At 39.1% G+C, this 14,927-nt stretch overlaps 1 protein-coding gene across 3 annotated transcripts in view; it reads right to left on the bottom strand.

The window, feature by feature from the left end:
- Positions 1–951: 951 nt before the first annotated feature.
- Positions 952–14,927, bottom strand: part of WT1 (WT1 transcription factor) — a 63,162-nt gene continuing 49,186 nt past the window's right edge. For 2 of the 3 annotated variants that reach the window (XM_031944142.1, XM_031944139.1), the window contains 3 exons: positions 8,741–8,830; positions 7,964–8,056; positions 952–2,363 (listed from right to left, as the gene is read on the bottom strand). In XM_031944142.1, coding sequence (XP_031800002.1) covers positions 2,242–2,363; positions 7,964–8,056; positions 8,741–8,830 — 305 coding nt within the window. In that variant the 3' untranslated portion in view covers positions 952–2,241. The remainder of the gene's footprint in view (positions 2,364–7,963; positions 8,057–8,740; positions 8,831–14,927) is intronic. The other variant, XM_031944141.1, reaches the window with a different exon arrangement.

Here is a 14,927-nt window from a genome sequence, read left to right on the forward strand (position 1 = left end):
ATCTCTCTGTGGCTGCACTTCCATTTCTCTGGGGTGGACTAAAAATACCCTTTTAAAGAATAAAAGGAACCAAGAATTCATGCAGACTCAGAGATGCAGCTTCCCTCTAGGTAATCACAAATCCATGTGTTTATTTGCAAAGGTAGACAGAGTTTACCACTAGTGTCAGACTTCCCTTTCATTCATGGCTGTCTTGAAAAGACTGAGTGGTTTCCAACCTGCTGAAGGCATTTAAAGAAACTATAGCCATAAATTAAATTGTCCACGGTGTCCAGCATACCACCTCCTAAATCCAAAGGGATCCCTGTGAACAGCTCAGAAAGACCAATCACCACTTAAGGACAAGATTTTCATGGGCTGACCTGGGATGAGAAGTGATGGTTTCCACTGTGACCCAATAAACAAAAGTAACTTAAAGATTGCTCTACAACCCTAACTCTGACCCATCTCACCCCTCACCCCAGTGAGCACACAAAGCCCATCCCCAGCCATAACTCCCACCCCAGAAGAACAGCACGACTGCTTTATAACACCATCTGAAATCAAACACTGTTGTTATTTTTTTCCCTTTGCTGGGACAATTCCCAACTAAGATGGATATATTGTGGTCAGGACCTAAGCAGGTTAACCAGTGGTCATCATGCTGGTGGTGTTTTTTGAGAGAGAGAGAGAGAGAGAGAGAAAGAGAGAGGGGAAAGGGGAGAAGAAGAGGGAGGGGGAAAATGTTAGGGAGAGGGAGAGAGGGAGGAGGGAAGAGGAGGAGAAGGGGAGAGAAAGAGAGAAGGGGGAAAAAGAAGGGGAAGGAGGGAAGAAAGAGAGAGGGAGAAAGGAAGAGAAGGAAGGAAGGAAGGAAGGGAGGAAGGAAGAAAAGAATAGTCCTAAATGAATAAAATATTTTGAATCTAATACCAGTTATGACGGACGGCAGATGTTGGAATCTCACATGTTTCCTTTTTGAATGGGTTTTAATTGAAATTGAAGGTGAAAAATGCAGATTACATTCTTAAGTGTTATCATCATCATTATCATCATCATGTTAAAACAGTAACATCTGAACAGTGAGGCATCTAATATTTATACACTTTCTAATTTTAATTGGCTAAGAGCAATGCATTATCAGATAGATATTTACACAATCATTTCAAGCCACAGTCAATAATAAATTCCCCCCCTCAAAACAGAACAAAAAAAAAGACCCTCCCCCCCGACAATATATTTTTCTCACACTGATAAGTCTCTTTCTTTTCCCCACATATTCTTGTAGACCCAGAGTCTTTTAAGTTACTTAGGAACAATTTCTCAATGGAGATCCTGGACCAGCCCCCCTTTACTCTTAGTTCCATCTTAATTTTTACAACTTTGAAACCACATAACCAGTGTGGTCTCACCAACACAATAAAGTCCTGAATGATTAGAACAATTTTCTGTTTCTCTAATGTGAGGAGATGTGAACATCTCTAAAAAATAAGCTGCAATTCATACCAAAATAACAATAATAACAACAATAATAATAATAAAATTTCAGCTCCACAGAACAGTTTCTTCAGATCACTGTGACAATATTAAAAACATATTAACTTACTGGTAAGATTCTTATGGATTTTGATGCAGAGGTACTGATTAGTTTTGATTTCTTTTTTTTAGCTGCTTTATAAACAAGGATTTTTTTTCTTTAAGTCAACTGGTAGAAGAGACTTTCCTGCCATCCAGGTTAGAATCTCTCTTGACCCCAGGGAATGCCTTGTGAGAAACCCACCCCACCCCCAAATGCCCTGGTTTTCTGATTTATGTCTTGCTGTTAGTAAATGGAAACCGTGACAAAGTTTACATTAGCAGACACATAGACATGCCCCAGCCTATAAATATTCCACAACGGAAAATAGTGTCATGAATCTATCCCAAGAGAAACTCAAGATTTCTTTGGGACTTTAGAGAAGAGGTGGGGGGGAGGAAACCTACCAACATCAACTCTCTTTCACAGTGAGAACCCCAGGTGATACAGGTCCTACTGAAACCGGGACATTGAGCCTTGAGGAATGAACGAAGAGATGGGGAAAATGAAGACTGCCGTGGTCATCGACAAACCTGGAACTGGCTCCATCCCAATGGGTGATTCGTCTTCATGGTCGGTTGGGGTTTCCTTATTGGGAAGGTGGTTGAAGGTGAGTTTAAAAGCCCATTTCCAGAAGGGTTCATAGAACATTCTACCTGGGACAGAGATGCGTCTTTGACCTGGACCTTTTAAAGCGTCAGCTGGAGCTTCGTCATGTTCCTTTGGTGCATGTTGTGGTGACGCACTAATTCGTCTGAGCGGGCAAATTTTTTCTGACAACTGGGCCACCGGCAGCTGAAGGGCTTTTCACCTGTTAAGAGAAGAGTCGGTCAGGGGTGCAGGCAGCTGAGGAAGTGGGCACATGCACAGTACCAAAGACAGGCCCAGGATCAAAGGCTTGGGTTAAGTCATGATAAAGGAACAGAAAGGAGATGCCATGGGAAGCCATCGGATCACAGGACTTAGGACCAGAAGGGACCTGAGAGGTCAGCTAGTCCAATGCCCTCATGTAACAGATGAGGAAACAGTCTCAGAGAAGGGAAGTGACTCGGAGCTGGAAGGGACCTGGCAGGTGATGAAATCCAACCCTCTCATTTCATAAGTGAGATCACTGAAGTTTAAGAAGGTTGTGAGTTGTCCAAAGTCACAAGGGTGACAAGTATCTGAGGCTCGATTTGAATGTCTTTAATGTTAGAGCTCTTTCCTGTTTTTCAGAGGCAATAAACTCCAATGCCCTCATTTTAACTGAGTAACAAGTACCTAAGCCAGGATTTGAATTTGCAAATTCTGAGATTAAATACTACATTCTCTCCAACTATGCCATGAAGCCCACCATTGGGCACTCACTCTCCCAGTGAAGATCTTCAAGAAAAAACTGGATGACCATCTTTCATCATATGGTCAAATATCATAGACTACATTTGTAGTATGATTAATATAATATTGATTAATAGATGAATAGTATTGATTAATTAATAATGTGGTTAATAAGATGATATATTGCATTTCTATCCATTATCACTTGACACAATGAGGAGTAAGTCATTGATTCTCATACAGATAAGGGTTGGATGTAGAGGGCCACTGAGATCCCTTCTAGCTCCAAAGTTCTGTGATTCTGAGACTCAAAATTAGTTTGGGCTCTTTTCCTGAAAAAAAGCAAGCTTCATATGAATCAGAAATGTGACATGGCGCTACATTCAAAGAAATAGGGTATCGAGGAACAGGGAGGTGATAACCTACCCCTCCTCTGCCTCGATCACAGCAGGGACGTGATAGCACCCTCCTTCTGCCTCAATGAAACCAGGGAGGTGAGAGCACCACCCCCTCCTCTGCCTTGATCACACCACATCTGAAGCATTGTGTTCAGTCCTGGCATTGGATAAATCCAGAAGGTGTCAGGACTGGAAGCCATGCCACAGGAGAACAGATGGAAGGAATGGTGACCATAGGAGATAGAGCTAGACCTGGACCTCAGTCATTACCTAGTCCGGCCCCCCTCCCTCATTTCACAGATGAGGAAACTGAGGCCCAAGGAAGTGAGATGACTTGCCCAAAGTTACACAGGTAGTAAGCTGGGATTCGAACCCAGGTCCTCTGACTCCAAATCCAGCATTCTTTCCACTGCACCACACTGGTGATATTTACCCTGGAAAAGAGAAGACTTAGGGGGTACATACTCTCTATTTACAAATACTTAAGAGTTTTCATGGGGAAGAGAGAAAATATTTTTCTTAGTCTCAGAGTTCAGAAGTAGGACCAAGAAACCAACGTGGATTTCAGTTCAATAGAAGGAGACATTTTCAAACAACTGGGTTTTGATCTATCCAAAACTGGGATGAGCTGTCTCATCTCTATTCCAGGAGGCGAGATGGCTGCTTCTCAGGGATAATGTAGAGGAGAGTCTGAATACGATATGGACTCAAGGAGATGACCTCTGAGCTCTTCCTATCTCTGAGATTCTCTTAAGTGTTTTTCTAGGAAAATCCTCAAAACCTAAAGAAGACTGAAAGAGGCTTCTACAATGAAAAGTTCTTAACCCTTTTAATATTTTTAAATGCCTTTGGCAGTCCAGTAAAATCTGTAGTGTCCTTCATGTTCATATATGCATCAAAAAATAAAATATATTGAACTATAATCATCAAAAATTTTGAAAGTTCACCGGCTCCTAGTTGAGAACTCCTGCTATAGGAGAAACACATAGATTAGAATATTCTAATTAACAAAATACATGGAATGCTCCATTAACTCCTACCCTTTGACATTTTTAATGTCAATTTTATGCTGATTTTTTAAAATTTTTAACCTTTAAATGCTGATCAAGTCCCTAAAAAATAAAGGTAACAAAATAAAATCTTAATTAGACAAAGGATTTGAGGAATAGGGAAGTTTGAGCAAATAGAATTTTTTGGTTCACTCACATTTGAATAGAAAATATTATTTGTTTCATCCTCTGAGTACAAGGATCCCTGAGATGGGAGGAACCTTAGGGATAATGATTTTATGTGAATGCATTTCTGAAGAAGGAAATTTTATTTTTAAACTTAAAAAAATGTAAAAATCACTAGTTTCTTTTCCTGCATCAGTAAACCTTACTGAATCTTTCCTTGGTCACTGAGAATTTTGCCAGGCATGGAAGAGTATAGGTTTGGGGGGAATAGGGTTGGATTAAAATATTTGTAAGACCTAAGAGCTTCTGCCTGCCTGGCCCCCTAGTGGACATAGTTTTGTAAATGTATGTGATTTTGCAATAGACAACTCTCAAAGGCTCCATCCTTGGAGTTAGTTTCACAGAAAGAATAGGGTATTGACCAATGGATAGTTTATGTGGTTAGAACAGGCCATTGACCAACGGATAGTTTATGCTATTATACCGGTATCTCCTTATATCAAAAGATCAATAGGAAGTGTCCAATAAAATCCCCACAGCAGATTGATGGGAGGATACGGAGAAGAATTACCAGCTGGGCAAACATTTAACTCTTCCAGCCAGAAAAAAAAGTCCCAGTGAGCTTGGGGATTCTGATTCTGATAATTCTACTTAGTTGAAGTCTTACTTTATCAAACTTTGCCTCATATTCTCTAGATCAAAACTTCTCCCAACTAAAGAGATCTCTGCATGTCCATGCAAAGGGTTGGCTGCATAATACCATAAAATCCTTTATTTTCCACTTTCTAAAAACTCTTACATGCCTTGCCAGAAACAAAAGACTAGATTGTGGCTGTATGATTAATAAAAAGCCAAAGGAAATCATTCTATGAGCCAGCAAAAGGACCTTGGAAGGCCACCAATGATCCTACTATTCCCTCTGAGTATCACTCATGTTGACTGACATAAAGGGGGACATCTGAGATCATTATATTAATTAGACTTTCCCAATGACAACAATGAATTGAATGTTGACTGGCATAGAGGGGACATCTGGGATCATTATATTAACTAGATTTTCCTAATGGCAACAATGAATTGAATATTATTTTAAAGGGCTTATGTTACTATAGATAACTTCATGATCACTTATAGAAATACATTAAGCACTTTGGGAGAATTTATTGCTTCTTTTTAACCATTAAAACATTCATTTGATGTGTTAGATTTAACTATATGTGGGAGGGGGAAAATGGAATTCAATTCTGGAAACTGAATGTGGACCCAAGCTGAAAGGGGATGCAGATCACTACTGAGAGCCTCATCAACTTTTGCTTCAACTTTCCACCTTTCAACATGGCAAAAATGCCACTAAGTAAATTTTCTTTTAAGTTCACAAAAAAGAATCCCTGCTAATGTCACTGAGGTTATTTTCAAATGAAATTATCAATAATCAAGCACAAGTGCATTTTCCAAAGGCATCTGGGAAATTTTCCCTTTCCTTCCATGCTAGATTCCCCCCTACCCTAGGGGAGCATATGCAGAAAAAAGGAAGCTATTCCAGAAGCCACCCCAAATGTACAAAGTATCTTTAAAGTCTTAGTGCAGTCATTTTAAGCTACTAAAACTTAAAATTTCATTAAGACTTTTAGAATACCTTGTATTTGTGCAAAGAGTAGGCAAGTGAAATATTGTATACATGCTGTTGAACACTGTCCTTTGAAACTCTATCCTAGGTCAGGGCAATCCTTATACCAAGCATGAATGACATAGGAAACAAGGGGCCTTCTGGGTTCTTAGTGATATCACTTCCCTTTTCCATAAAGTAGGAGGGGGGGTGGACAAAATGATTTTTAAGGCTCCATCCAGCTCTAACTTCTATAACCCTGCAATCCCCTGTGATCCCTTCTCTGTCAAAGCCAGTCTTCATTCTCTTGACATTGCAGAGAATCAGATTCAGTGTTCATTGCAATGGGATCAACTAAGGGAAATAGCACGGGCTATGTGAGATCATGTATGAGACTCATAATGTACAATGCCAATGTAAAGCAGCTAGGCGACACAGTGGATAGAGCTCTGGGTCTAGAGTTCAAATTCAGCCTCAGACTCTTAATAATAATAGTGACCCTGAGCAAGTCATTAAATTTCTGTTTACCTCAGTATCCTCATTTGTAAAATGAGGATAACAATAATAGCACCTACCTCAAAAGGTTGTTGTGAGGATCAAATGAAATACTATCCATAAAGTACTTAGCACAGTGCGTAGCACAGAGTGGATGATTTTCAAAAAATATTTAAACCCTCCCTTCCTTTCCAAAAAGAAGTGCTATCATTATTGTTTCTACAGGAAAACAAAACAAAACACACACTGGGTTGTTTAAAAGCATTCCATTTGAAGGAATATAAGAAGTAATATAAAATCCATGTTCATTCTTGACCATTGGGTCATGGTATGGAAAGAATGTTGGGCTGGAAATTAGCATATGTGGGTTCAAGTCCTAACTCTGATCCTTAATGACTGTGTGACCTTAGACAACTTTATCTCTCTAGGTCTTAAGTCCTCATCTATAAAATGAGGCAGTTGGAATAGATGGCCCTTGATCCCATGGTTTCATGATTCCAGGATCTCTGCTGTTGCCTCCTATTTCCACTGTTCTCTGAGGTTGTCTTACCAGCAACTCTGAAGAGGCATATATGGTTATGCTGGTATCTCCTTCTACAGAAAGATCAATAGGAAGTTCCCAATAATGTTGGACAAACCCCCACAGCAGATTGATGGGAGAATATGGAGACGAGTATTTGAATGGTTACCCCCATTTTACCGAATGAGAGAAACCGAGTCTCGGAGAGGAAAAAGCCTAGCCTTGCATCACACAGCTAGGATCAGAGACAAGATCTGAACTGTCCTAATTCCCATTCCAGTACTCTTTCCACTTTACCATGCTGCTCTTCCTAAGGAGTTTGAGAAAAACACTTAACTCCTCTGGACCTCAGTTAACTCATCTGTTATATAAGGACAAAGTGACCCCTAAAATTCTGACACTCTGTGCTTCTACGGACATCTTCCATCAGCTTGGAAAAGATTATTCCTGACCTCAGGGCAGTCACTGTAGGATCTCTGGAACTAAGCCAAGGCTGTCCATCTCTCCCAAAATAGAGAGAATGACCTCTCTATGAGAGGTGAGATCAATACCTCACCTCTCAATTGTGAGATCAATAAAGAGGAATTATTTGTTGGGCTTTGAGATATGCTGCTTTTCCATCAAAGCTAGTAAGTGGTGAATAATATCTGATTTTGAACAAGACTCTCTTCTGTTCCTTTGGAGATAATTGATTTTTTAACATGTGAGATAGGAGCAGGGGATTTTATCTCTGCCTACTCTCTTTGCTTTTTTTTCTCCTTCATCACTTCAATGAATTGTCATTTTCCTTGGGTTGGATTAGACCTGACTGGATTTGGGACCCCTCTTGTCACAAACAACTTCATTCCACATACATCAAGAAAATAATGAAAAATAAATGTGAAGAAAAGTTTTACGCACTTGTTTTACCTGTATGAGTCCTGGTGTGTGTCTTCAGGTGGTCAGACCGGGAGAACTTTCTCTGACAGGTTTTACACTGGAATGGTTTCACACCTAAACAGATAGAGAGAGTCGAGTCTCAAACTGTGACACCTTGGGCCGGAGCAAGGACGTTCAGTACATCCCCCACAAGAGGCTTCCAGCAGTCACTGGAGCTGATAAATCCTCAGTGGGATCACTATTTATTTATCCCAAACTCAAGAAACAAATGGCTACTGAGATCAGCCTTTTTTTGTCTTGGGAGCTAGGTTGTCAATGCCATAAGAACTGAAATATACCTTCAGAGTCATTTTGGAAAGTAGGTCACAAGTGGCAAATTTCTCATCTTTAAAACCTCTCTCTCTCTCTCTCTCTTCCTCTCTCTTTCTTTCTCTCTCTCTGTCTCTTCTCTCTCTCTCTCTGTCTCTCTGTTTCTCTCTGTGTGTCTCTCTGTCTCTCTGTCACTGCCTCTCTCTGTCTGCCTCTTTCTCTCTATCTCTCTGTTTCCCTCTATCTTTCTCATTATTTTCAGATGACTATTAATAGGACTATTATTCTGTGCTTGGGAAGAGAAATTGGGGATGATTAAAATAATATCTTGGTTTTCTTTGTTTGAAGCAGAAAGCCAACAGAGATGAGAAACTTTAATGGAAATATTAAACAGAAGACTGACTCATGACCTAATTCCAACTAGCAGTATTCATCATTAATAAGAGCCAAGAAAATATTCACATTCTGTCAAGAGCTGGACCTACAAACCTGTGTGTCTCCTTTGGTGTCTTTTGAGTTGGTCTGATCGAGAGAATCGCCGTTCACAGTCCTTGAAGTCACACTGGTAGGGTTTCTCACCTTAAAGAGAACACAGAATGCACATGAAAAATAATATTGGACATTGGGGAAAGAGGGGCAAAAGACAACTGCCTCCATTGGGATTGGAGAATACCAAAAAGAAACAATAAAGGGTTCTCTTATGGATGATATTAAATCTTCATTTCTAGAACCATCCTTACCTAATCCTGGAAGGCAAATGCCGAACCATGGATTATAGGAAACTAGGATGTTGGAATCAATTCAATGCATTAAACATTTAATGACTGCCTGTCATGGGCCATTCAGTCAGCAAGCATGTGTTAAACACTTATTATGTGGGAAGCACTGCGCTAAATGCTGGATGTAAAAGGAAAGACAAAATCCAAAAAAGAAAAACAGTCCCCAAAATGGATAATATCTCAAGCAGGAATCCCTCTACTACAACAGGAGTTGTGAATCTGATACTCATGGAACTTTGGAAGTTCTGCAAATAGATTTCGGGGGGGGGGGGACTAAGAAGATATGGAGGGGAAAAATACAACTACATAAATACATAACTATCTAGGATTCAGATACAAATCATACCGGATAGATACAAGAAGTTTTGTATCTATCTTGTAGCAACTTAAATGCATTTGAAAACTAGTATGGAGGATGGGGTGTATATGCTTCCCCAGATTACCCATGAGATCCAGGACACAAAAAGATTGAGAACTCCTGTTCTACATCTTCCAATAATAATGTCTGACATTTCTTGAGCTTTTTAAAGTTTGTACAGATTAAGACAGTTAGATGGTGCAATGGATAGAGCACCAGCTTTGAGTTCAAATCTGGCCTCAGATAATTAACACTTACTAGCTGTATGAATCTGGAAAAGTTACTTAACCCCAATTGCCTTATTCCCCACCCCCCAAACAAAAAGTTTGTACAGGTCTTAATATAGGCTAATATTTCATGTTATTCTGTGAAGAAAATGCTATAATTAGTTCCATTCTTACACATGAGAAAGCTGAAGCTAAGATCCTGAAGTGACTTGCCAGGACTACAATGCTGCTAACAGCTGTCTGAGGAGGATTAAATCTCATGCCCTCTTGACTCCACCATATAACTCACATGATTTATTGGAATCTCTATGAAAGTGCTATATGTGTGTGTGTGAATCTGAGTTAGAATCATGCCTCAGATATTTCTGAATAGCATGCACTAGGTAAATCAATTAATCTTTCTTTGCCTCAGTTTCCCAATCTGTAAAATGGAAATAATTATGTTATCTATATCAAAGAGTTGTTGAGTAGATCAAAGATAATATATGTTCATTTATTTAAAATCCTTAAAGTGCCATTGACATTGTAGTTATTATTATGAGCAAATTTTGGCTTCTTCTTATTGGTGAAGATTAGATCACTGAATTGTGAAACTGTTTTTCAAGGTCTGGCCTCCATTAGCAAGGTCCCCTCCACAGAAAAATTAGCCACACTAATGCTGGGAACTAAGCTGCAGAGGCCAGCTCAGTGACCTCCATCTCTTTCTGGCTTCTCAGTGGAATTCCCAGGCCCAGGAGGTGGAAAGTTGGAGTAGATTATGTCTATGGCTCCAATCACTTCTAGAAGCCTATGATTTTTCCAGAATGCTATAAATGTCCTATCAATGTTTAATTGTGGGGAGGGAAAAGTTGCCAACTATAAGAGCAAGATCCCAGAGTCCTGGAATTTGAGAGCTGGAATGGATCTTGGAGCACATTTTGGCCAGCCCTTACCTGATGCAGGAAACCTTCAATAACAGGGATTCTGAAGCTGAGATTCGTGGACCCCCAGAAGTCCTATGGATAGATTTCAGGGGAGTTGGGACCATGAATGAAGGGGAAAATTACAACTATATTTTCACTGACTTCTAACTACAAGTTAGCATTTCCTTAGATTGTTTAAAAACCTCATTCTGAGAAGGTTTCCATAGACTTTCCCAGACTGCCAAACAGAGCCATGACACAAATAATATGACATAAAATGACATGAATAACCTATCAATAAACATTTATTAAACACCCTACTGTGTGCAAATCACCGGCAAAGTAAAAAAATGAAGAACTTTCAGCATCCCCGTGGCCAATAGGTTAAAACATCACCTTGGCATGTAGGATAGAGATAGAGACAGGTCCTCAGATTTCATTTGGATGAGAACCTCCCAGTTGAGGAAAATCCTTCTACCGATGTAGGATAGCACCTTTCCTACAATTTATAGTCTGAAAAAGCTGCCAAAGCTACTGAGAGAAAATTAGGTGACTAATCCAGGGTTCTATAGTCAGTATGTGTCAGAGGTTTAGCCCAGTGCCTGGCACATAGGAGGAGCTTAATGTTTATTGCCTGACTCAACTTGAATCCAGATTTTCCTGACTTCAGTGCATATGTGTGTATGTCCATGTATGGATGTATATAGATCTATACATGTGATGTATATTATGTGCACGTATGTATATATACACATACACGTATTTTTTCTTTGAAGACCAATTAATCAACAAGCATTTATTGAGCACCATCTGCCAGATATTCTATCAGGCTTTGGCAATCCAAACCTAAAATAGTACCTACCCTCAAGAAGCTTACATTTTATCCAGGGAAGCAAAGAAGAAAGGGAAGGGGAATAAGCATGTGTACGGTATTTACTATGTGCCAGTCACTGTGCTAAGTATTTTTCTTTCTTTTTAAATAAATATTATCTCATTTGATCCTTACAACCACCTTGGAAGGTAGAAGCACTATACCCCATTTTAAAGCTGTGGAAATCAAGGCAAACAAATAAAGTGACTTGATTAGGGTCACACAGCTAGGAAGTATCTGGAGCTAGGTTTGAACTCCTGACTCATGGCTTAGTGCTCTATCCACTAGATCATCATGTTCCCATTTAAGTCGATTCACATTATAGACAAGGGTAGTATATGCAAGGATATTTTGTGGGAGGAGACATTCACAGTTGGATGAATCACCAAAAGGCTTGTAAGATGGGGAGATTGAGTAAAATTTCAACGGAAAGAAGAAATTCTAAGGGAAGGCAAGGAGGTCAGACTGAGTCAATTCATGAAGATGATTATGAGGGATGGTTCAAAAACCAACGTGGCTCTCCCATAAAAGGGAAGGAGAACAATGTACAGAATGAGGCTGGAAAAGCAGGTTTCCTGGAAGAAGCAGCATTTGCTAAGGATTATAAAGACCAAGAAGGAATTCAGTGGGCAAAGAAAGGAAGGGTATTCCTCCAAAATGATGTGTCCAAACCAAAGAGAACAATCTGTGTGGGAAGCAGAGCTGGTATATAGTGTGCTTGAAGGGGGAGAATTTGAAATCAAAACAGAAAAGAGATTGTAATGGGTCTTGAAGGACAAGCAAATAAATGTCAACTTTGGCAGGAGCCTAAAATGTAGTAATTGTTCTCCTACTTAGAATGAGCTGTCTCCTCACCTCTGCCTCTTATATCATCCCTTATCTCCTTCAAGGTTTAATTCAAGTGGCCCTTTTTATATAAAGTCTTTCCTGATTACTGCAATTGTTAGGTTTCTCTGCTCCCCTCTCAAAATCATTTTATCTTTTCTATATTTCTATATTTTTATATTGATTTAATCATATACACATTTTTCCTTCCCCTAGAATGTAAGCTCGTTGAGGGCAATTATTTACTTAGTCAATAAATAATTATTAATTGTCAACTATATGACAGGATCTGTGTTAAATGCTGGGGATACAAGGAAAGATTAAAAAAAACAGTTCCTGCCATCAAGGAGCTTACAATCTAATAAGGGAGGCAACATGCAAACAAGAACATGCAAATAAAATTATAGACAGGATAAATTGGTGGTAATGGAGGGAAAGCACTAGCATTAAAGCGACTTGGGAAGGGCTTCTTTTCTTCATCTCCAGCATCCAATTGAGTGTCAAAAAAATAGGATGCCTCAAATAAGTGATTGTTGAATGAATAAATGATCTACTGAAGATATGGGGGAAGAGAGGATCCATGACCAGATTTAGTAGTCTGGATACATCTTGCTTCCCAACAATAGTGCATTTCTTCTTCATTGTTATTATAATGGCAATACTAAAACTGTTCTTTTCGGATATAATGATATCACATCATATGATATCTCAGAGATGATAATACTGGCCCACCCATCATCAATATACTGTGAACCTTGGATTGCATTTTCCAGTATTGGGAAAGAAGTTTTATTACTCCAACCACATACTAACATATCTTAAGGAATGTTAAAGGATCCTCTAAAGTTAATTGATATATCCAACCGAAATCCACATTCGTGAAATTTCTGGCCACAAACTAGCCTAAGAATATCAGTGGTCATGAGGAAAGCACAACTAACTGGTCTTTACACCAGGGAAAACATGACCTTGGTTTCCTAAGTATTACAATATCTTCAATGGAATTATTCTAGAAAGTCACGTATCCTCTTTTAAAGAGAATTTGAAAAATAAAAATAAAAAGATTTCCCAAAACATTCCACCCATTTCAACAAAATTTCCAATGGCTTGCATAACAGAATTTCTCTTTGATAACTCTTATTTCTTCTTTGCTCCTCATCTGTGACCAAAGTGTTGGTCCCTCAATGAAGCAATCGGCCAATGTCAGGAAAGACTTTGGAAACAAAGACTCTGAATTTCAAAGTTGGAAGGAACCTCAGTGACCATCAAATCCAACTTGTATCTGAAAAAGATTTCTCTCTCCAACATCCCCAACTTGTTTCTTTGAAGATTGCCAGTGATTAAGAACTCCCTTCCACAGAAGCATATTCTACTTTTAGATAATGCTAATCTTTAGGAATATTTGACTTTAATAACAATAATAGCTAGCATTTCTATTGCACGCTAAGCTTTGCAAAGAGCTTCACATGCACTATTTCCTCTGATCCTAACTAAAGAGTTTTATATCTAGAATCAGGAAAACTCATCTTTATGAGTTCATATCCAATGTCAGACGTTTACTAGCTGTGTGACCCTGGACAAGGCAGTTCACCCTTTTGCCTCAGTTCCTTATTTGTAAAAATGAACTGAAGAAGGATACTAGATACCCCTAGTATCTTTGCCAAGAAAACTCCAAATGGGGTCCCAAAATGTCAAAGGACTAAACAATGACTGAACAACAATAAAGTGAAGATCTGTGTTTACAATTCTGTGAAGTAGGTGCAATTTTTATCCTATTTACTATTTACTATTATGAGGAAACTGAGACTGAGATGTTACAATTAAGTGACTTGCCCAGGATCCCACAGCTAGTAAGAAATTGCTTCAGGCTTTGAAATCTTCTTCCTTATTCCAAGTTCAGGACTCTATCCTTTATACCTTTATATAGTCTATATATAGACTAAATTGACCTATTTGTAACTCTCCTCCATTTCTTTGCTCCTGGAACACAGAAAACAAATCTAATAACTAATTCCTTGCCCATATGTCAGTCTTTCTACTATTTGAGGATACCTAACATTCTCTCCCTTCTCTATTTTCTCTTCTCCAGATTAAATATCCTTAGCTATTTCGATTGATCTTCATATGACTTGAACTTTAGAGCCGTCATCATCGTGGTTTTCCTCCTCCATTGTTCCCTCCTTTCTCCAGCTTACTTGTAAGCTTTCCTAAAATATGTTCTTGTTTGGTCATGTCCAGTTCTTTGTGACCTCATTTGGTGTTTTCTTGGCAAAGACACTGGAGTGGTTGTCCATTTTCTTATCTAACTCATTTTACTGATGAAGAAATTGGGACAAACCAGGAAAAGTGACTTGCGTAGGGTCACACAGCTAGTGTCTGAGGTTGAATTTGAACTCACAGTGATGAATGTTTCTGATTCCAAACCAGCTCTCTATGCACTATGATGACAGCTAACTGCCCCTAAAATATGGAGCTCAGAGTTAAGCACATGTAATAGCACTAAGAGAGAATCTAGTCAAGCTGACAGCAGTATGAGAAAGGAAATAAAGCACAAGACTTGGAGTCAGGGATATCTGGTTTCAAATCATACCCCAGACATTCACTGATCTTATGAATGAATCTCTCAGTGCCTCTGTTTCCTCATCTGTAATGGAATGGATTTGATGGACTCCGAGGTGGTATTTAGTTCCAAATCTAACATTTCCTTCTTTTTC

This window comes from Sarcophilus harrisii, chromosome 6 (assembly GCF_902635505.1).
Source record: "Sarcophilus harrisii chromosome 6, mSarHar1.11, whole genome shotgun sequence".
NCBI classification, from domain to species: Eukaryota; Metazoa; Chordata; class Mammalia; order Dasyuromorphia; family Dasyuridae; genus Sarcophilus; species Sarcophilus harrisii.